The sequence below is a fragment of the Pseudorca crassidens genome, chromosome 18, assembly GCF_039906515.1.
Source record: "Pseudorca crassidens isolate mPseCra1 chromosome 18, mPseCra1.hap1, whole genome shotgun sequence".
NCBI lineage: Eukaryota > Metazoa > Chordata > Mammalia > Artiodactyla > Delphinidae > Pseudorca > Pseudorca crassidens.
Genome location: NC_090313.1, coordinates 76739646 through 76763436, shown reverse-complemented (window position 1 = coordinate 76763436; position 23791 = coordinate 76739646). Strand labels below are relative to the sequence as shown.

The window sequence follows — 23791 nt, the reverse complement described above, 5'->3', positions numbered from 1 at the left end:
TTATGGGATTCCTGTATATAAGTCTCCAGTCCCCGTGTCTCCCTCCCGCACCCCCAGTCAGGAGGTCAGGCTGATGTCAACTGGCTCAACCCCCAACTCTGCAGTCGCCTGGTTTTTCTGGCAGGTCAGCCCCCATTCTAAGACTGTCCACGGTCCACTGTGAGTCACCTCATTGGCATAAATGCAGGTTGCTCAGAAGGGCCCATAGACACTCCTATTACTTGGGAAATTCCAAGAGGCCAGAGGCCACTCCCCCAGGAAGCCAGGGCTAAGACCAACCAAATTCTTTATTCTGAGACAATGTCCGAGGTCTGACTCTTTCCACAGAGCTGGTTAGAGGTGCTGCCCAAAGGCTTCTCACTTTCATAGGTTTCTGACTTAGGAAGACTAGAATATTTCCTTTCCAAGAACTTCTTCTGTGAGATAGTAAAACTCCTTTGCAAGTGAAAAGGGCAGAAAAATTTTCCTTCTACCCTTCGAGGTTCTTCAGCTGGTCTAATAATCAAGTTGGCAGAAGACAGCTTAACAGAAAAACAGATCATCTCCCCGGGTCCCACGTCAAAGTTTCCGGAAGGCAGACCCTTAGTGGCCCGACGTGGACCAAGTAACTGTCCCTGGTGGGAAGGATGAAGGGAATTGCAAGACACAGACCTGCCTGCCGGGCTCCCTGTCCCAAGCGAGCGGGGAGGAGAGGGGGTCAGGTTACCAGACCAGGGAGCAGTCCTTGGCTCCGGGGCTGGGCGGGGTGGGCCTCTTCAGAAGGCACACACTACATGAGCCCTTTGTGTATCCAGTTGACATGTGCTTACAGGCCGCCTCCTGTGTGCTGGGCGTTACTCAGGATGACGGGGTGGAGCCCGGAAATAGACAAAAGCCTTGCCCCCAGGTCTTGGCCGTCAGCTGTTCCGTCTGTTGCACTGTGCTCATCTGTGTCTCCTCTTTCCTTTTACCTCGGCTTCTTTCTCAGTAGATGCTTCCTGACTTGCCTCTGTCTGCTGACACCAGGTGTATGTACGTGGGGGAGTTGTAAACACACTCTGATTTGTACGGTGGTATTTTCAAAGCGTGTTAACTCAGGATTCGTCTCATGAGTCTGAATTTGAAACCTTAGTCACAAAGTGCTTTGCTATATATGGTACAGTATTTTCCTTAGGCAAGACATTTTCAACAAATTGTGTTATTTTGAAAATATTAACGTTTTTCTCCAAAGGAGGATTGGGTCAAGATGAGGCCACTGAGGCAGAAGAAAGTTATCTGAGTCTTGGGGGTGGGGTGAGGGAGACTGTATTTCTACTTAAAATAAAGTTCCAGATTTGGCCCTACTGTCGTATAGGAAGACGAGCTGGCCTGGTGCATGCCACGTACTTGGGACATATCTCACTTAGTTCTGTTATCACTAATTGTTTGTATCAATAATTTTTTCACCCTAATATTTATTATCCTACATTGAAATTCTTGTTTGGGCAAACTTGTTTCCTTTTTTTTTTTTTTTTTTTTGCGGTACGCGGGCCTCTCACTGTCGTGACCTCTCCCATTGCGGAGCACAGGCTCTGAACGCGCAGGCTCAGCGTCCATGGCTCACGGGCCCAGCCGCTCCGCGGCATGCGGGATCTTCCCGGACCGGGGCACGAACCCGTATCCCCTGCATCGGCAGGCGGACTCTCAACCACTGCGCCACCAGGGAAGCCCTGGTTAACGTTTTTGAGAGCAGGAGCCAGCTCTTTTTTGCTTGTGTTCTCGGCTGCCTCTTACAAGGGATTCTCAGTTATGACTGCCCGTTTGTGTCCCTTGAGGAGCTTTGAAAAGAAAAGCGTCAGAATTGGTCAAGGTTGGGCCCAGGAACTAGTAAATTTTGAGTGCTTTCTCGGTGATGATGTGCAGAGTTGAGAGCCACCGAGCAAAGACCACCTGGCAGTGAACCGTTTTGTCCACAGTAGGGTCACGGGTCTGAGCCCTCGGGGCAGGTCACTGCATCCCTGCCTGGAGGATTCAAATCGACCTTTTATTAGACTGAAGTAAAAGGGACTTATTCAGCCAGCGAATATGAGTGCCCGCCGTGTACCAGGCATCTTCTGGGCGCTGAGGTCACTGCATTGAACAGAACATGTCTCTGCTGCCCTGGAGCTTTTGCTCTTGGACTTGGGAAGACAGACCATAAATAAATAGTGCCAGGTAACGATGATAAAGCCGTGGAGGAGAGCGAAGTGGGATGAGGGAGCAGAGCGGAAAGCAGCACTTCGATTCAGGCTGGCTTACAAACTAGCCCCTGTCGGCCTTAAATCAGCAAATGCTTCAAAACCAGCCTACTCCGGCGGCTCCCGGGCCAGCCAGTCTCCAAGGACCTGCTGCCCTCTGCTGCCCCTGTGGATAAGCAGAGGCGGAGCAGAGGGACCCCGGAGAGCGGAGGCCGGAGGACAGGGTCTGAGGCTCGGGTCGTGTACTGAGACTTGCGCCTGCTCTGCGACCAGGGACCCGGCTGTGAGCACATCTCACGACAGCACAGCAGCTCTCAATACCCAGTTTGATATTTGGGTGTCCTCTTCTTAGGATGAGGATTATAATAGGATTCTAACCATTTTAAAAAAGATGACATACTTCCACAGCCAAAGCTGTCTCTTTCAAAATGTTTCTGAATGTGCTTTGTAGCTGTGAAGTGGCTGTTTACTGAAGTGAGATGCCCGTTTCCTAAGTGATATGCGACACCTGTTTCTTTCATAGGTGGAAAGTGCGGCAGGTATTAGGGCAGATGCAATTTAAGGAAAAGCAGAGAAGACTCTGTCATCTGTAGGGCACTTATTTTTCTGTGGGCCTTGAGGTCAGGGCCCCGCCCCCACCCCAAGGTCAAATCGCGAGGTGGGTGGCCCCGTGCAGTGAGGGACCCTGTCTTGTATTTGGAGGGGTGTGTGTGTGGAGGGGTGTGCACCTGGGCAGACATATTGGGTGTGTCATCGTTGTCCCTGCCGACCCCTCCTCAAGTGAAGGTTATGGGGAGCTTTAGCCCAAGAGAGGCTCGGCTCGGCTCTAGGACTGAAATCGCATCTTAAGGAGATAGGCTGGCTTGGGTCTTAACCACAGAAGCCCTGGATGAAGGCTCATGTCGCGCCCGCGAGCGGGGATGGGCGGGATTCTGCTCTCAGGTCGCCAGGCGCGTCGGGGGAGAAAAGCTGCTGGTTCGTTCCAGAAACCAGGGGACCAGCCCTCTGCACGGAGGGTCTGGAATTTCATTCTGGAGCACAGAGGTGTCTTCCACCGTCCTCTCTGGCGGCCGAATGCAGGGCACACCCCCTTAACGTGTCTCTCCGTTCCTCAGCGCAAGGAAGCCGGGAAAGCCTAGCTCGGGAATTCACTCCCTGGGCCTGGAGGGGGAGCTCGCCCCGGGGAGGGGAGGCTCTGGCCTCTGCTCCCTGCATCCGCTCGGCCCACGTGGCCCTACCTGCAGGGGTGCGCCCCTCGCCACCCCTGCGGGGACTGCACTCCCCGCGCCCAGGCCCGGCTGGCCGGGGAGTGGGGAGGGGAGGGAGGGCGGGGCGAGGGGAGGGAGGGCGGGGCGAGGGGCGGGAGGGCCGAGGTTCCCACCCCCGGGAGGGGCTCCTCAGCGCTGGGGACCAGCGCGGGCGGGGCGGGGCCGACAAGCTGCGCGCGTCTCCAGGGGCCGCCGAGGTACAGCTGCGGCGCGTCGCCCGGAGCATCCTTTCCAGCTGGTCCCCGCCCGCCCGCCCGTGCTGCTGCCTGTGCCGGGCGTGACTTCTTTGTGTTCTGCTTTCTGACCGCGCCTCTTCTCCGCAGGACCTGTTCGTTCTTCTTCGGGCTACAAGAAGGCAGATGATGAGATGTCCCGGGCCACGTCTGTTGGGGACCAGCTGGACGCACCAGCCCGCACCATTTACCTCAACCAACCGCATCTCAACAGATTCCGTGACAACCGGATCAGGTAGGAGGCGGCAGCCAGCCGAGAGTCGCAGGAAGCGGTTAATTCACAGCTGGGATGTGGCTCGGCTTCCTTTCCTGGGCTTTTCCACGCACCTGGCCAGCCCCCCGCCCCTCTCTGCTGTCGCCAGCCCCCTCCGCTCCCCTCCCCCTCAAGCCTGGCAGTCTACACCCGCGTTTCCAATCGGGTCATGGGAATATAGCTCGTACCTTTCTCTCCTTTGCGTTGGTTCTGTGCTCAGGCTGGCTGTGAGCCCGGAGGACGTTTTTAGGCTTCCGTCCCTGGCAAAAATGAGGTTTCTCGTCTCTTCATCCCTGAGTGCCCTTCCAAGAATTCCCCAGCCCTGTTTTAAGCCAACCGATAGCTCTCCTTAACAAGTTACCGACTGTAATGTGGAGAAGCGCTTTATACTGGAATCCCTCAGGTCACAAGGACTCGCATTCAGCTCTCAATGCCCAGGACATTTGTTAAGAGGGCTTTATTTGCTGGGAAACTTTGCCCAGAGTTAGCGGGAAGATGGATGGACGCTAACATGTAAACGTCTGCTTTTTGCGGGCCACTCTCTTGGGTACTTTAGCTGCACTGGCTTTATAAAACCTCAGAACCCCTTGAAGAAGGCAGTCTTACCTTCACACGAGGAGACTGACAGAGAAGGATGTTAAATATGGCCATTTAGCTACTAAATGGCATAGCTGGAAATAGAACCTAGCCTGCCTGACTACTAAACCCAAAGTCTTTCTGCTGTGCCAAGCTAGATCTTTTAGGCATGTGAGTTAGCATGTTTGCAAATTTCATTAAACTTTCAGGCTTAGACAGCTTTATCTCTGGGAGTGACTTCAGAGGATGTAGTTCTGTGCGTGGCTCAGAACACCATGCTCAGGTGTGGAGAAGGTAAGTGATTGGTCAGGTTACATACGGATTATTGACAAACCTGAATCCCAGGCCAGGGCTCCTTTGTTATGTGTTAAGCTTTGTTATGTGTTAAGTGTTCCTCTGCAGCCGTGGCACTTGAGCTTAGCCTGACATCTTTCTTCAGAAAGGCCCGGCTGTTGGACATTATTGTAGCTTGATAGGATTTGGGATAAAATAATGGTGCATATACTATGCAGAAGTGACGCTTTCATTTATTAAAAGAGTGTTAGATGATCCTGGATGGCTCTGTTTTGGGTTTTAAGGATGACCGTTGGGGCCTATTTAATACTTAAGCGTGTAGCTTGGAAGAATAGCTGAGACCGAATTCAAGGCTGAGTGGGCTTGGTTTAAGATACAGAGCCTCAAGCGCTAGTTCCCGCTTCACCCACTAGGATAGCTCTAATCAGAAAGACAGTAGCAGGTGCTGGCGAGGATGTGCAGAAATGGGAACCGTCCTGCATTGCTGATGGGAATGAAAAATGGTGTAGCTGCTTTGGAAAACAGTTTGTTTCTTAAAAGGTTAAATGTCAAGTTACATATGATCCAGAAATTCGAGGTGTATATACCCAAGAGAAATGAAGATGTATGTCCACACAGAAACTGGTATAGAAGTCCCTAGCAGCATTATGATGGTAGGTAAAAGTGGAAACCGTCCAAATGTCTGTCGACTGACAAGTGAGTGAATAAACTGTGGTACATCCATACAGTGGAATATCATTTGGCCACAAAAAAGAATGCACTTCTACAACATGAATGAACTTTGAACACATTATGCTAGGAGAAGCCAGTAATAGGCCTCCTGTATGATTGTATTTATATGAAATACCCAGAGGAGGCAAATCTACGGAGACATAAGATTAGTGGCTTCTAGGGCTGAGGAGTAGGTTGGGAAAAGAGGAATGACTGTAATGTACACGGGGTTTCATTGGGGTGATGGATACACAACTCTGTGAAATACACTTAAACCATCTGCAATCCGGCACTGACATTATAGTTCCATTTCCTTAGACTTTCTCGTGTGTGACCTTAAGATATTTTCAAGTAGTATTTTTGCTTAGTTCCTATTAATTTCGGTACCATTTGTGCATGCTTAAAGCCGGGAGAATGAAATAGGGGTCTTTGTTTTTTGTCCGAATTCTCTAGTTCCCATGGAAGGTGAAGCTTTTTAATAGCCTTGGTAGCGAGGCCTCACACCCTGTTCTGTAATTAAGACTCACATTGACTTTAAAATTTTTTAAATTTATTTTTTATTGGAGTGTAGTTTATGTACAATGTTGTGTTAGTTTCTGGTGTACAGCAAAGTGATTCAGTTATACACACATATATATAAATCCTTTTTCAGACTCTTTTCCATTATAGGTTATTACAAGATATTGAATATAGTTCCCTGTGCTGTACAGTAGGTCCTTGTTTTATATATAGTAGTGTATAAAACACTGCTAATTTATCCCTCCCCTCACCCCTCCCTTTTGGTAACCATAAGTTTGTTCTCTATATCTGAAGACTCACATTGACTTTTGAAACTGATTTTTATTATTAATCAAAGAGATTTCCAGCGGCTGCCTGTTATATAGTTTCATTTGTACTCTTTTGGGGGTGGGGGAGGGCTAAGTGGGAGTATACCGTGGGTCGGCTAGGAAGAAAGTAGGTAGACACAAACCATTCCATTTAAAGCCTTGTATGTGAGTGTATAGTTGAATTAGTTAAATATGTTAAATCTTACAATTCATACAGTTTGAGTTCATGGCTTATACTGTGAGCATAGGTTTCAGAGTCTACTGAATAGGCTCTAAGAAATTAAAGTATGGTGCCGGCTGTTCTAGAAAATGGTCTTCCAATACTCACTTTACCTCCACTGTATATTTAATTAGGAACTACTGATGGTAATGTGACTCGTAGTTCATTAAAGAATCGATTTTAAAGCTTCTTGGCATATAGTTTAAGGATTTTACAGAATGTTGAACAATATTGTTTCAGCACTTGAATATCGCTGAAATCGTTTTATAAAATACTGATTTTTTTAAAAAATAAGGCTTTTTGTCTTTGTCATGGCTGTTTGTTGAAAGTTGATAAAGCTACTCAAAGGAGTATTTTCATTAAAGGGAGTTGATAAAGGAGTTATTTTTCTTAATATAGTTTTTCTTGGGAGAACATTAATGGTTTTTCCCGGAAGCTGGGCCGTATGGAGTGTTGATCCCAGATAGCTTGCATCTGAACTGAGGCTTTTGAAAAGAAGGGACCACGTGGGACAGATGGGGTCACGCTGGTCCATGGAGTGGGGGTGTCTGGTGTATCCGACGCCCTGCACCTCCGTAGGCTGGCCGTCCCTGGAACCGAGCTCTCGCACTTACCTTCCCCACCCGAGGCCATCTCTGGCTTGGAAGCTCATGATGGTGGGGCAGTTGCTATGTGACTGCCTTCATGGGCAACTGGTGTTTTGACTTCACGGAAGGGGTTGGAGTTTGCCAAGGCGGGATGTGGTGGTTGTGCGTTCGGGGAGGTTGGCGAGGGGCAGCATGGTACCATTCAGGGCAGCGATGGACGGTCCGGGGTTAACGTTTGGACTGGTGTGTCCATCCAAGAAGGAAACTCCCCGCCAGGTGAGTGGGAGTGAGAAGGTCACTGCCAGGGTTAACTGGCTTTGGCAGCCCCAGGGGAATGCCAGACATGGTGACTCAAATTCCAAGCAATTCCTTGAAATTCTGGAAGGGTTCGTGCCGTGTCAATGGATGTCTCTCTAAACCTTGTTCTTGACGCTGCAGGTAACACCAGCATTTGATCTGAAGCTGTGGTATGTTGAAGTTTTCCATTATTGAAGCCAATGAATTTGGATTATCAAAATCATAGAGAAATAGAACATGATCTTCTAGGACCTTAACTGTGAAGACAGTAACTGTCTTCAATCATCCAGCAATGACTAGATGTTACAGTGTAATTATTACATCTACACATGAAAGATTGTATATATGTCGACTTGACAAGATTCCTTTTTTCTCAAGTGTACAATCACATCTCCTTTAAAATTTAACAGCTTTATTGAGAAATAACTCACATACCATATAATTCACCCGTCTAAAGGATACAGTCCAGCGGCTTTTACTGTATTCAAGGTTGTTCTGAAGTTGTGGTGCTGGTTGTACATTTTATGGCTGCCAGAGGAAACTCTGTGCCCCTTAGCTGACATCTCCCCATCCCCTCCTCCCCGGCCTGAAGCAACCACTGATCCACTTTCTATCTCTGAAGATTTTCCCGTTCTGGACAGTTCATATGAACGATACCATTTCCCTTTAAGCATTTTAAGTTAAATATTAAAAGCTTATAGAAAGCTTGCTATCTAGTGGAACCTGGTGGCGAATAATTAATTTTGTGTATGTAAATTTAAAAGTTTCAAGTTACACAATTTTTCTTCCGGAAAATACCTTGAAATGATTTCCTGGTCAAAGGAATGGGCAATATTTATGTCATCTAGATCAGGCACGTGCAGTCTTTTTATGTGACTATCGAGCGTGCCATTTAAAACAGTGAGTTTCAAGGCTGTCAAACGGTTTTCTCCAGTATTTGAAATGAGGCCTTCAAAGCAAGTTAGGAATGTTTACAGACACTCAGATGTGAATGAGTCATTCATTTCAGGTGGGAGTTAAAGATGGCGAAAATCTTCATTAAAGCAATAACTCGAGCTTTGTCAAGCTATTGCATTGCTTAAAGTTGCTTTGCCTTAAGAGAAAATTGCTTCATGTGAATAGTTTGCTGATTTTGTCAGGATAAGTTTGGAGTAGAATTTTGCCTTTATAGAGAGGAGAATTGAGCACTGGGTGGTAGGTTTAATAGCATCACGGTTTCATAATATTAGGGTGGGAGCATCACAGTTTCATAATATTAGGGTGGGGTCCTGATGCCTAAGAGGAGGTTTTTCTTTTACGGAGTGAAGAGAACAAAATCATCTTCAAAAGCAGTTTGTACCCGAATAGCGGTGGTAAATGTTTGTATATGGTACCAGATCTAAGATCATGGAGGGCTGCGAGGACGAGCGATTCTCTCTAAACGGCTAAAGCCGCAGAATTTAGGTAGGATCTGGTCATCCCACTTAAGGTGCTTACAGTTTAACAGAGAAACCATACCAAGATACCGGTAACAATCGTAACTTCCTTTTGATTCACGTACAGATCGTTGTGTTAAAAACCAAGGTTTATAGATCTCACGTGAGACAGTCATCCTTGTTAAGTTTGGCAAAGGTAAAGGTATATAAAATCCTTATCAAGAATAGTTGATGATGTTGAAAGCATTCCATTCGCCTACTTTAAAACGGCCTCAAGATTTTCTTCCATTTATGCTGTTTTTTCTTGATCTGTTTATATTTTGAATAAAACTTGTATGTTCTTAAGGCATACAACGTGATGGTTTCATACACAGAGCAAAATACTACAGTCAAGCTAATCAACATATAATCTTTTCACATAGCTAGCGTTAGCTGTTTTTAATTTCAAGGCATAGACTTGGTTAATCTCCAAACCAAGCACTCCTAGCCTATATTTCCTGAACATGAATGTCACAGCACATCAAGAATCCTTACTTTTATACGTGCCAGTAGCAAGTAAGGCCACAGAAGATGCTTGTAATTAGAACACTTATTAGGTTTGCACCACTGGACAAGGCTTCGGAGGCATTTTGCAGATAAAAGCATGCAAATCGGGGGCCTTTGGCGCCGTTTATTTCAGGTAACTGTCACGTGCTTGAGCTTTCTTGAAATGTAGTATTTTTAGAAACAGAAGCGTGTCAACCTTGGGCCGCTTTTGTATTTGATGTTTCTAAGGAAACAGCAAATGTCTAGGAGAACCGACTTGGACGGGTGATTGCTTTATCGAGTTGACCCTTGTGTGGGTAGATCTGGTGCAGATTTTGAATTTGACTAAAGAAATGTCTGTGCTATTCCCATTTATAAAAACAGGCAAAGGTGTTGGGTTTGAGTTCTAGTCAGTCACTTATTTTCCCCTCCCCTAGTCCCAGATTCTGTTGAACTCTTACTGTCTGTCTTCTGTGAACTTGAGCGCTTCTGACTCTTACTGATAAAAAGAATTAAGCATCAGGATTTGTGAAAAAACACACGTTAAAATTAACCAGAATTGGAGACGACTAGGGCGATGTGACAGCTACATGCAGTATCAGTTCTAAATCAGATCTTGGCACAGAAAAGGTACATTGGAGGAAACACTGAACTTATTTTTTAAATTGAAGTATAGTTGATTTACAATGTTGTGTTAATTTCTGCTGTCCAGCAAAGTGATTCAGTTATACACATATATACATTCTTTTTCATATTCTTTTCCATGATGGTTATTGAATATAGTTCCCTGTGCTATATACAGTAGGACCTTGTTGTTTATCCATTCTCTACGTAATAGTTTGCATCTGCTGATCCCAAACTCCCAATCCAGCCCTCCACCTCGCCCCTTGGCAACCACAAGTCTGTTCTCTATGTCTGTGAGTCTGCTTCTGTTTTGTAGATAAGTTCGTTTGTGTCTTATTTTAGATTCCACATATGAGTGATATCATATGATATTTGTCTTTCTCTTTCTGACTGACTTCACTTAGTATGATAGTGTGTACTTGCAACTGTGTTGCTGCAAATGGCATTATTTTGTTCTTTTTCATGGCTGAGTAGTATTCCATTGTATATATGTAACACTGGTGAATTTTGAACTCTGTAGTTGGGGTAGTATTGTGCCAATGTCATTAAATTAGTTTTGATCATGTTTCTAAGGTGATAGGAGATACTGACTTTGTGGGGGGCCTGGGTGAAGGTTTATGGCAACTCTCTACTATGTTTGCGACTCTTCTGTGAGCATCAACTTATCTCAAAGTAAAAATACACTGAAAACCAGAAGTATCTGGGACAGTAGGAACTAAATGCTCAACTCTCGTCTTTCTGTTGGATGCTTTGGGCGATGTTGGGTCCTTACTGGGGACAGATGTGTGTTTGAAGGGGTGGTGGTCAGGGGAGACTGGACCAGTATCTTCACATATCCACGGTGCCGATCAGATGGGAAGGCAGCATCCCCTTAGCTGGCAACAGTAGGGTCTGTTTGCAAACGTCCGATGTAGTTGTGTCGAAGTTGAAAAAGTAGAACCGTGGGCTGCAGAAAATTCTGCAGTCAGAGTTCAGTCATGTGAGCTTTTGTGTAGTTATCTAGAAAGTAGCGTCTAAGTGTTCATTCTGCTACTTCTGGCTGAGTCACTCAACAGACAGCAGAAGCTTACTCAGAAATGCTAATCAGCAGCCCTTTCAAGAGGGACAATGCCTCGTGAGAACAAAAGGGGAGGTCTGACCATTGTTGGGAGGGAGGGAGGTTTTACAAAGAAATTTCCTGAAATCCATGAGGTTGGCTTTGACCATCTAAATGCTGATCTGCCCTTTTGTCCTAAATGAACGCCAGCTCTTCACAACTCAAACTGTAGGCTTTTAGATGCCCTTACCTATGTTTTTAATTAGATGTAGTTAGGAAAGGATTTGGGGTTGAGTTTGGGATGTTGTGGTTGGTCCTTCAGAGCGATTATTCTCTGTATCTTCAGTATTTGTCCTCCGTAGGCTCCTGGAGAGGTGTGGCTGGCTGGGGCTTTCAGACCTGCCTGAGACGAGCTGACAGCTGGGGAGAGGGCCTCGCTCTGTCACACAAGCTCTACAGCCACATCAGTGGTCTCCAGATTTTTTTGATCACATGTCCCATCCGTAAAACTTTTTACCATGAACCTGGAATATGTCTATTTAACTATCTGTCTATATGTATTACTGTCATTATCTGAAGACCCAATACGTATTTACCAAGATTCTCAGTTAAGAATTACGGATGTCAATCCACATTGTTGGTAACTTTCTTGACTTTTGAATATTTTCGGCTGATTTATCAGATTTAATTAAATTATCCTAACATTTAACCTGGAAAAATGATTTTGAAGAGCTTTTATTTCCTAAAGGTGCCAGTTGTACTGTTTATTTGCTTGTCATTCGTTTATTATTTTCAAAACGCGGTTTGCTTCATTGCGTGGTTCTTTTTTTTTTTTGGCTGCTGCGTTAGGTCTTCTTTGCTGCGGGCAGGCTTTCTCTAGTTGCAGTGAGCAACGGCTACTCTTTGTTGTGGTGCGCGGGCTTCTTGTTGCGGAGCACGGGCTCTAGGTGCGCAGGCTTCAGTAGCTGTGGCTCATGGGCTCAGTAGTTGTGGCACAGGGGCTCTAGAGCACAGGCTCAGTAGTTGTGGCGCACGGGCTTAGTTGCTCCGCGGCATGTGGGATCTTCCCGGCCCAGGGCTCGAACTCGTGTCCCCTGCATTGGCAGCTGGATTCATATCCACTGCGCCACCGGGGAAGTCCATTGCATGTTTCTGAAGCCACTTGTTCTTTTTGGGAGAGTTAGTCTAGTTGACAAGTGCGCCTAGCTGGATGCAGACACTGAAACGTGCAGTAATAAGCTGAGAGAACGGCCAGGGGAGGGCACCTTTGTTACTCCCTTAGTCCCTTAAGCTGCCAGGACAAAATACCATAGCCTGGGGGTTTAAACAACAGAGATGCATTTTCTCACAGTTCTAGAGGCTGGAAGTGCAAGATGGAGGGTGCCAGCATGGTCAAGTTCTGGTGAGGACCCTCTTCCTGTCTTGTATACCACCACCTTCTCACGTGGTGAGGAGAGAGAGAGAGAGAGAGAGAGAGAGACCAAGCTGTGTGGTGTCCCTTCCTGTGAGGGCACTAATGCCATCATGAGGGCCCCACCCTCATGACCCCATCTCAACTTAATCACCTCCCAAAGGCGCCATCTCCAATACGGTCACGGGGGATGCGGGTGGGGTTAGGGCTTCGACATAGGGATTTTTAGGGGACACAGTTCAGTCCACAGCATCCCCTGACCCCCACTGTTAGGGCGCTTCTCCTTCAGCTGTGTTACAGAGGGTCTTGGGGCATTCAATAAAGGTTATTAAAGCGAACTTCTTGGAGGTACATGTACATATAAGCTCTGATACCTTTCTCCTACACCCCAGGGTGGAAGCACCTGCTCTAGATTCTTTTCCTTGGAGGAAACTTGTGTGGTCTGACCCAGTCTGACCTTGACCTTAGGCTTCAGCAGCACTGAGATACATGACAGTAAGGAGGCTGGAGCACCGTTTCCAAGCCTGCGCTGGTCTGTGCTAGGGAAGCACGTCAGCCCCCGACTGTCAAGAGTGATGCTCCGGGGCTGGGCGTGGGTCATGACTCTGGAGGGCAGGCCAGCGGCAGAGTGGGTGTGGGTGAAGCTGATGGTAGATGACCAGTGAGCTGGGTTGGAGGTGAGTAGTGGCTCACATCGGGAGGGCATCCAGGCATGGGGGAGGCACGTGCGAAGGGCAGAAGGTCTACCAGCCATGTGTGTGCCTTTCCAGAAACGATGCGGATGATACCTGAGGTGCCGAGAAAAGCCAGGCCCCTGGAGGTGAGTTAGCTGCAGAGAGGAAGACTTTTAAAGGGGCAGGTGAGAGCGTTACATTGTTTTCGGGACCCTTCTGGCTGATGCAGTTATATAAAGGAATATTCCTTAAGTTATCCAATCAAAAAATGACTCCTTTATTTCTGCTCCTGTAAAGAGTGGAGGTTTCAAAAGTATTGTCTAGCATATGAAATGTGTTACCAAGCTCTGACAATTTAAAAAGAGCTCTTTATTTGAAAACAGTAAGGCTATATAGGCTGAGTAGTGTCACACTTACTTCCCCAGTATTCCATCTCTGTTACAACTGCCTCCTGTTAATGTTTCATGTTACCTTTACAAATCATTAATCGTTCTAGGATTGACAGATCAGAATAAATTGAATTACCTCATCAATGACTATGGCAGAAGGGCAAACAGAAACGTTGACTTCTCTCAGTGTTACTGTTTTGCTGGACAGCTGCCACTAGGATTTCAGTAAAGTTTTGTTCACTATATTTCCTTAGATGTTGCAGGAGAAATAATTTTAAGGACAGGAGGGAGCGTGTGTGCACGTATATACAGAGTTATTCTCTGTATGGAGGTCTTGACATGGGTCAACCATGTTTATAAGCTCAGTATTGTCAATATTATGAAGTTGGGAAACTCCAAGGCCAAAGAAAACATCATGGGAGATTCCTTCTGATGTCTTTACCAATCTCCTTCCTCCATTCTGTGTAAATGTCTGCGTGCGCACACGCGCGTACACACACGTACACACATACACACACACGCACATACGCCCGAAATGCTCACTTAATGCTTATAATTCATTTGCCTGCCAAGGAACATCTGTCTCCATTGAGGGTTGGAGAAGTTATCTATGATATTTTTGCCCTTAAAACGGTACCTGAAAACTCCAAAACTACATTGCTCACATTAAACCCTGAGGGCATGTTGAGAAAGCTTCATGTTACTGACCATTTTTTCATGTTTCTCATTCCAAGTTCTGAGGACCATGTGTTTTGAGATTTGCGGTCCATTTGATAGTAACTTTCTTTGGATGGTTCATGGGCACAATACAGTGCTGCAAATTTTTTTTTCACAAGTCATACACTTACCTAGACAAGAAGCAATTTTTAATACAGTGCTTGTGTTTGCTACGGAATAAAATAAGTGTTTTATAGAAACCAACCCCTGATGTTTAAGGATTTGGGAATAGTGGATTGCTTTATAAGAAAGTTAGCTCAGTTAGGTTTTAAATCATAATACTTTCTATATAAATAGTTCGCAGATATTAATGTTCTTCACAGCCAAGTATGTTTTCTCACCTAGCAGCTGAAGATGAATCAATTATGCATCGCGTGTTCTTTTGAACTGTTGGGCTAAGGGACCTCATGAATTTTGATATTTTGAGATACTACAATTAGAAAAAATGAATACAGTAAGAATGGCTAGGTTTTTTGAGAAACTCATATGCTGTTTACTTTTTGAAATACATCGGGTATTTAAAAAATTAGAACGACCTAAAAATGGGTCCACATATGTCCATGGAATAATAATGTTTATAACGTGATGAATAGAGCAGTAGTTGAGTGATAGAGCTTTGTTGTAACGTCTGAGATGTGTTCTCTGCTTAGTAAGACTTTGAAGATAGTTGCTGACTGAGGGGGCAGGGTGTCGGGGAGAGATGGATTGGGAGTTTGGGGTTAGCAGATGCCAACTATTATATATAGAATGGGTAAACAACAAGGTCCTACTGTACAGCACAGAGAACTGTATTTAATATCCTACAAACCATAATAGAAAAGAATATGAAAAAGAATATATCAACATATATGTGTAACTGGATCACTTTGCTGTTCAGCAGAAGTTAACATTGTAAATCAAGTATACTTCAGTAAAATTAAAAAAAAAAGTGAATTGTCTCTAAAACCTTTTTGCCAGGTTGATGTAGCCCATAAATGATCAAATGCATTTTCGTGGAATCTTTGCGAGACAGCATCAGTGCCGATGGTCACTTCATGCTTGCACTCCACAGGCCGTATTGCGCTTCCCATCTCCTGTCGCATGGTTGGAGAGAGGATATATAGATCATTTTTTTAAAAAACCTTACATTGCATAAGAAAAATCTGTTTATTTGGTCTGGGGTGGGGCTCTGATTTCTGTTGGAAACTAGCACGTGGTGATTTTGTTGAAGGCGATCCTATTGTCACCCGTCCTGCAGTGCGTACGTCACGGGATTATTGTGAGGATTAATTAATATGCATAATTACTGAATTAATATGCAGAAAACACTGTAAACAGTGTCTGACTGCCTTATGAATTTTGATGTTCCCGTCATTTGCATTTTAGATAGTATGTTTGGCAATAACTTTCCACTAAACTTTGTATATGATCACTTGAGTTAAAAAAAAAAAAAAAAACAAAAACCACCGGGTTTGGTGTTGTGTTAGTAGAGATTAAAAAATAATGTGCAGGGCTTCCCTGGCGGCGCAGTGGTTGAGAGTCTGCCTGCCGATGCAGGGGACACGGGTTCGTGACCCCGTCCGGGAAGATCCCACATGCCGCGGAGCGGCTGGGCCCGTGAGCCATGGCCGCTGAGCCTGCGCGTCCGGAGCCTGTGCTCCGCAGCGGGAGAGGCCACAACAGTGAGAGGCCCGTGTACCGAAAAAAAAAAAAAAAAAAAGTGCACCTTGAGTAGGCTGAGTGGATGTAAGGAACAAACACAAACATTTTCGTTTTGCTTAAACCTGATTTTTAAGATTTAATTTTAGTGTTTGCCTGAGGTTATCACAGAGAATTTTAAATTGCTAAGTACTTACTGGAAAAATAGTAACAGAAAAAACTAGCAGTGTAAACTTTTTTTTGTTTTTTTGAATAGCCCGAGGAGGAAAGGCCATCAAAGTGAAGTAAAGTGGGCGAAGCAAATCTGGCCTGTAGGTCTTGGCTCTCCTGATTTCTGGCTGAATGACCTGTGCCAGTAATTTCCTGCATTTCCTCATTTGTCAGATGGGAAGCACATCTCCTTGAAGGTTTCTTGTGATCACATGAGGCTCCAAGTGTGAAAATGTCCAGAACGTGATGCACCGTGGATATCGCCTCTCCGGTCCTTCATAATATGTCATGTAGGCCTATCGCTTTTTTTCTTTCCCTTTTTAATTGTGCTAAATACACGTAACATAAAATTTACCATCCTCATTATTTTAAGTATACGGTTCAGTAGGGTCAAGTACACTCACGTCATGGTGCAGACAATCGCCAGGACTCTTCATCTTCCCAAACTAAGACTTTCTATCCCTCCAGCCTCCCCACCCACAATCCCCCTGACCCCCACTGTTCTATTTCCTGTCTCTCTGAATCTGTCTACTCCGGACGCCTCCTGTAATCTTCTTACTGCCCTTTGAAATAGTAATTCTCCACCATTGTCGGGAGTTTCAGGACTCTATCAAGCTGTCATTGTTTTTATGGTGTCTCAATCCTTTGATTCTCCTGTGCTTGATCTTACGTCTTGCTGTGTACCATGGTACAAAAAAGCCCCATTTTTCAAAATAGGTATAAAAGTTTAAAGGAAACTCAAATGACTTATTTTCTTCCCTATTTCTCCCGTCGACTTTACCCATTTTCCCCTGATGGTCCTGGGAAAGTTGGGATATTCCTGGACCAGGATGGAGAATTGAAGGCTGGGGAAGACGCTTGGTGGGATTGGGCATGGGCTTTAACCAGACCTGCCTTGTCAAGCAGGTGGTTTCTCCTGCCCCGGTTCAGGCTCTCTTTCTCCACTTGTTACGGTGACCCCCACCCCTCAACCATTTCCCTTCCAGGGGGTTATTTTTCTAGAACAGTGAAGGCTCTGGGATTCTTCATCCAGGGACCATTTCTACTTATGTTGCGTCTTCAGTAAGGTATGCAAGGCTGTGCTCATTCTACCCTTGGATTCCCGGTCCATCTCCCCCTGTTTCTTCTCATCCTGTGTTCTGACTGCAGCAAGATGCTCCCTGGGCCTTTAATCACGCGCTTTCCCTGGAGTGCTTTCTCCTTCCTTGCTAAAGCCTTTCGGTCTTTTAAGATTTGGGTCTCACATCTCTCTTTTTAAAAATATATTATTGAGGTATAGTTGATTTACAATGTGTTAATTTCTGCCGTACGGCAAAGTGACTCAGTTATACATGTATATATACTTTTCCATTATGGTTTACACAGGAGGGTCCCACATCTCTTAAGAAGAGTGCCCTTCTTGTCTCACATCTCCCACCCCCTTGGCTGTCCAGCCCACTCCCAGCCCCGCGGCACTGCACTGAATGACTTTCTTCCACAGGTGAAGGTCAGAACTGACCAGAAAATAGGAATTGGCTTCACACGTTGTTCTAAGATTTCCCTTCCTACTTAATTGCTTATTGAACAGAACCGAACCCCCAAAGCAGTTACTTAAGCCTCAGAAATTTGTGTTTCGTGTGCTTTTCATGTTTTGCTTTTATATATAAAGTACTCCTGAAAGGGGGGTGCTGAGTTACATGCTTTTAATGGCAGTTCTTCAGACTTAACAGATTTCTGTCTGTCCTCACATGCAGGTGCCTTTGGGATTTAATGTGATAGCTGGCACCCTTAGTCATTTCTATCAGCTGAAGTTTAAAATGTGTTCATTTGGCCAATTTATTTTTAGTGTCTGAGTCACTGAGTCTTAGTGTCAGTCACTGAGCTGCCGTTGGGGATGTGATGGAAAAGCAAGGCATTGGTGACTTGTTTCTTTTCCCGTTTTGCTTTAGTTTTTTGGTGGGTTTGGGTGCAGGTGATGACTTAGGGATCACACGTGTTATCCAGGCCTGGATCAGCTAGTTCCCCTCTGCTTTCCGGCTCACACCCTCAGCCTCTTAGAAAGGGAATTCCAGGAGCAGAAGACTCAGCGCAGCCTTCTGGTGTGTTCTTTCTGAGTCGTGCCGTGTGGCACTTTCACTACCACGGCACCTTCCCCTTAGGCTCACCTTGCGGTACAGACTGCACCCAGGTGAGGGGGCCAGGCTCCCACATCTGAGCCTGCACCCCTAAGGAGAGGCCGGAAGGGAGGTGTGGGCGAGGTGGAGCTGGAATCCCCAATTCACAGGAAAAAGGTGCGTAACTCACCTGAACCCCACAGTTTGTGGAGGACCAAGGAGCCACCTGCCCGAGGTGCAAACAGTAAAACCGACTAAAAATCTGTCTGCTGTGCCTTGTCCTCGTGCACCAGCATTGGTCTGCAGTGTCGGCAATAAAATAAATACACGTATGTGCTTCAAACTAGCGCATTTTTATTACTTTTAAATACATGTTATATTCGACATGGGGATTAGGAGCAGTCCCAGGTAACCCTCTGGCCCCCCGTGCACACAGACTAGATTTAATAAAAATCTTAAAATGGAAACATTTTCATAATTATTCCTTGTTTACAAATTGGAGACCAAATCAAGAAAATAAAAAGCTACCATTAGTGGTGTGATTCAGTAGTTGTCTACATTATATTTTTTTACAGATGTTTTGGTTTTGTTAAATTTCACCTACGAGTTACTTGACAATTATTGATGTAAATGTTGTAGCAGCCTATAACCAAAGGATCAAAATTCAAACTGTTATGTAAATATAAAAATGATTGAACAGATAGTTGTGCTTTTTTTTTTAACATCTTTATTGGAGTATAATTGCTTTACAGTGGTGTGTTAGTTTCTGCTTTATAACAAAGAGTTGTGCTTTTTCTTGTACTATGATTTTAGTATTTATTGGCATGATCAGATAAAACTTGATAAAGGCAGTGTTTGCTGCTTCCCGGTCAATTTTATATGTTTTAGTTTCATGATTGTTACTGAATGTAATTTTGCCACACGGAGGAGGGGACTACTAAAACGCAATCTTCTCTGGGTCTGTGACCCACCGGAGGCAAGCTGCCCCTCTACCATCGTCCTGGGTCTCAAGCTGCCCTTGACCGTGGGCTGCATCTTCTCCTGCACCTGTGCAGCTGTATCTGGCCATAGCATCCTGTCTTCCGGGCCTAGGTTTCCTCTTGTGTCAAATGAGGGGCTCAAAGTAGATCTTTCAAGCGCTGTTCTGGCTGTGAAATCCTGTGGTGACTGTATCCTGAGTCCGTGGCCTGGCTTGGGGGAACAGGTTCCGTTGACCTGTTGACCAGTTCCTGTTGCAGCTCCCACGCCTGCCGTCCTTAGCGCCTGAGGCAGGCGGGACCCGTGTCTCTCGCCCGTTGGCAGGTGTTGCAGGTGGTCTGTGAATGTGTCACGGGTTCCCTGTTGCTTCGTTCCCTACGACTAGGAGTGAGAGATTGGCTCAGGTCTCCCTCTGCATTTGGGAGGAGATAGATTCTCTGTAGGCTCCAGAGTCTTACATTACATTCTTCTATGTTCGCACCCATCCAGTTAGGAGACTAATGCTATTACCAGACTGTCACAAATTTGGGGGTCAGCTCGCTCCTGAGTTTTGCCTGACATGCTTTGTGCTGTGTCACTTAATGCACAGAATTAGCCATGCTGGTGGTGACGTGGCTGCAGTGAGTATTTTGGCCTTAGTCATTGCTTTGGCCTTAGACTTAATTTTGACGTCATAGTGCAGCCTTTGCTTTCTTTTTGTTCACGTTTGTGTTTGTTGCTCGTGAACTGGCTCTTAGTTTTTCTAAGTAACAGAATCCCCACCGAATCCCACCCTCTTCTTCTGTTCACTGGGGGCGCCTGACCTCTGTTGTCACTTGTTCCATCTCCTATTTTTGCGTTTTTTCTGGACTCCTGGGCGTGGCTACTGGCACCCGTCATAGAATCACTAACCAAATGGGAAACGGGGAGCGGAGCCATCAGTTTGGACCACACTGACCTTGCACGTCTGGGATGGGCAGGCAGGTGTGTCCAGAGGTAAATATATTGGTCCAGGGAGGGCTTGTGGTAGAGGTCAAGGCTGGAGGTGGATTTGGTGACCGTGCACACACTGGTGGCGATTTGAGATACGGAAGTGAGGGGACAAGACCCTTGGGGATGTTGAACGAGAGGGTCCTGTCTAAGGGCCACTCAGCAAAGGAGGGAGGGGACATGGTACCCGGGGAGGAGGGTACAGAAGCCAAGGATGGCCCTTTGAGGAGGGAGGTGGGTAGGGACCCTTCCGCAGAGATGAGTCGATGAAGAGAGAGAGGCTGATGAAGGGGAGAAGCTCGGGCATGATTTTATATAGAAATAGATCTTGCTAGGAAGAGTCGTGAGCATGTTTAAAGGTTGAGGGGTCAGCAGTGAAGGGCGGGAGGGAAGGCTGAGGTATTGGACCGTCGGATGGTACGAGAGCCTGGTGGAGGTGCCCGGGGTTAAAGGGCAGCCCGTGGACTTGGACGCGGACAGGAGAACCGTCCCTTCCTAAGAGGATGGGAAGGGCTGAGGCCCGAGGAGCAGCGGCAGCTAGGGAGCTGGGGGTCGAGGTGAATCAAGTCCTGTTTCCCCCACGGCAGGGGGAGGGGCTTCAGAGGGAAGGAGCCAGGCTGGTGGGGGGATGGTTAGAGGAGGGGGAGGGACCGGAGCAGCGACCTGGTGGTTTGGGGAGGGAGCTGACACCCCCCCCACCCCCCCCCCCCCGTGGCCCAGAGAACCCAGGGAGCCACATGCGGGTCACTGCGCCGCAGTGGAGGGCCCGCTGGGCTTTACTTCCTTCAGGAACACGTGTTAGTGTTTTTTTAAACCTTTGGGGAAACGAAAAACCCCAGTGAGGTAAAGAGATCAGCCTGGATTGGCCGCAGTGACTTCTGTGTGTGCTGGAGACTGTCCCGAGGGGGCTTTGTGCCTGGTGGGGGGGCTTTGACCTTCCTGGCACTGCGGAGGATTGAAACACGCATAAATGTTTTATTAGGTTTCCTGGGAGCCCAACCGCTGCCGCAGCAGAGAAGGTATGGAGGCCGCTTTGGCAGAGACAGTGAGGGAGGCGGCAGGTACAGCGAGAGGGGAGACGAGAGGGGACGCAGCCTGTGTTCTGTTTCTTTGTTTCCGCTTTTGGAGGGGCAGGGACCCTGGTACCTGTGGGTTTTTAGAAGAGCTTTGCTTCTCTGATAGTCACAGGACCTTCATCTCTGTTCAAAAAACTGAAAACAGCAGGATAAAAAGTGAATTGAAGCTTCTGACATTTTTATAACTGTTTGCAAACACAGTCACCACTATCTTCCCACTGATTCTTTCGGACGCCTTCCGTCCACGTCCATCCAGCAGCGAGTAAGCGTGATGCTCCCGTGGTTTCGTTGGTCACAGCGATGTCCTTGGGCTTCACTCGTGAGCCCCCCCTGCCCCTCCTGTCCCCTGGCGGCTCCTTGCTAGGTGGTGTCCCGGAGATGACTGTACTCTTGTCCCAGCGCCACCTCCCTCCTTGCAGGATCCCCCTTCCTGAACCGAGTTGGGTGTTTGCTCAGCTCTCCCCTTGGCTGGCATCTCCCTCCCCGACAGCTGTGTGAGCCCCGCTGTCCTGGCGTGTTGCTCTTAAGGACTATAAGGGTCAGATTTGGGTAAAAACAAAACAGGACCTGGGGAGCTGAGAATGGTGCCATCGCCACCCTCCGCTTCCTCCCTGCAGGGTGGCACCCACCCACCTCCTCTTAGCTCAGAAAAGGCCAGAGTATCTAATGACCTCAGGATTGGCCAGTGGTTAAGACGTTGACGAGAGGTTTGACTTGGTTTTAAGAAGCAACGGGATTTGCTTTTGCGAAGGTTGATGGAGGGCTCCGGGAGAAGGGGAGAGGGACCTGGAAGCGAGGATGGAGACTGGGGTCCCTTGTCTCCCACCCTATTTTTTCTTAACATCTTTATTGGAGTATAATTGCTTTGCAGTGGTGTGTTAGTTTCTGCTGTGTAACAAAGTGAATCAGCTATACATATATCCCCATATCCCCTCCCTCTTGCATCTCCCTCCCACCCTCCCTATCCCACCCCTCTAGGTGGTCACAAAGCACCGAGCTGATCTCCCTGTGCTATGCGGTTGCTTCCCACTAGCTATCTATTTTACATTTGGTAGTGTATATATGTCCATGCCACTCTCTCACTTCGTCCCAGCTTACCCTTCCCCCTCCCCGTGTCCTCAAGCCCATTCTCTACGTCTGCGTCTTTATTCCTGTCCTGCTCCTAGGTTCTTCAGAACCTTTTTTTTTTCAGATTCCATATATATGTGTTAGCATATGGTATTTGTTTTTCTCTTTCTGACTTAACTTCACTCTGTATGACAGACTCTAGGTCCATCTACCTCACTACAAATAACACCATTTCGTTTCTTTTAATGGCTGTGTAATATTCCATTGTATATATGTGCCACATCTTCTTTATCCATTCATCTGTCGATGGACACTTTTAGGTTCCTTCCATGTCCTGGCTATTGTAAATAGAGCTGCAGTGAACATTGTGGTACATGACTCTTTTTGAATTATGGTTTTCTCAGGGTATATGCCCAGTAGTGGGATTGCTGGGTCATATGGTAGTTCTATTTTTAGTTTTTCAAGGAACCTCCATAACTGTTCTCCATAGTGGCTGTATCAATTTACATTCCCACCAACAGTGCAAGTGGGTTCCCTTTCCTCCACACCCTGTCCAGCATTTATGGTTTGTAGAATTTTTGATGATGGCCATTCTGACCGGTGTGAGGTGATACCTCATTGTAGTTTTGATTTGCATTTCTCTAATGATTAGTGATGTTGAGCATCCTTTCATGTGTTTGTTGGCAATCTGTATGTCTTCTTTGGAGAAATGTCTATTTAGGTCTTCTGCCCATTTTTGGATTGGGTTGTTTGTTTTTTTGATATTGAACTGCATGAGCTGCTTGTAAATTTTGGAGATTAATCCTTTGTCAGTTGCTTCATTTGCAAATATTTTCTCCCATTCTGAGGGTTGTCTTTTCGTCTTGTTTATGGTTTCCTTTGCTGTGCAAAAGCTTTTAAGTTTCATTAGGTCCCATTTGTTTATTTTTGGGTTTATTTCCATTTCTCTAGGCGGTGGATCAGAAAGGATCTTGCTGTGATTTATGTCACAGAGTGTTCTGCCTATGTTTTCCTCTAACAGTTTTATAGTGTCTGGCCTTACATTTAGGTTTTTAATCCATTTTGAGTTTATTTTTGTGTATGGTGTTAGGGAGTGTTCTAATTTCATTCTTTTATATGTAGCTGTCCAGTTTTCCCAGCACCATTTATTGAAGAGGCTGTCTTTTCTTCATTGTATATCCTTGCCTCCTTTATCAAAGGTAAGGTGGCCATATGTGCGTCCCACCGTATTTTTATTTCTTGCCATCACTTTCCTGCTTCCTGTAGCCACGTTCTAACACAGTTTCATGTTGTGCGGACCTTGATCTGAGCTCACAGCTCAAGCTTCCTGGTTAGTGCGTTTTATACCCGCCCCCCCGCCCCGGATTTGAACCCTCTGAGCATGGGGTGAATTGAAGCTTCTGTTGGAGAACGACTGAGGACCGTGGTCTGGCTCAGACTGGATGGGGCAGTGAGGTCTACCTGGCAGAAACACTGCGGTGACGACCGGCCAGCAGAGGGCGCTGTG

At 46.3% G+C, this 23791-nt stretch overlaps 1 protein-coding gene across 2 annotated transcripts in view; it reads left to right on the top strand.

Annotated features, from left to right (window-relative positions):
• Nucleotides 1-23791, top strand: part of ATP8A2 (ATPase phospholipid transporting 8A2) — a 526913-nt gene that overhangs the window by 84191 nt on the left and 418931 nt on the right. For both annotated transcript variants that reach the window (XM_067713702.1, XM_067713701.1), the window contains exon 2: nt 3787-3931. In XM_067713702.1, coding sequence (XP_067569803.1) covers nt 3787-3931 — 145 coding nt within the window. The remainder of the gene's footprint in view (nt 1-3786; nt 3932-23791) is intronic.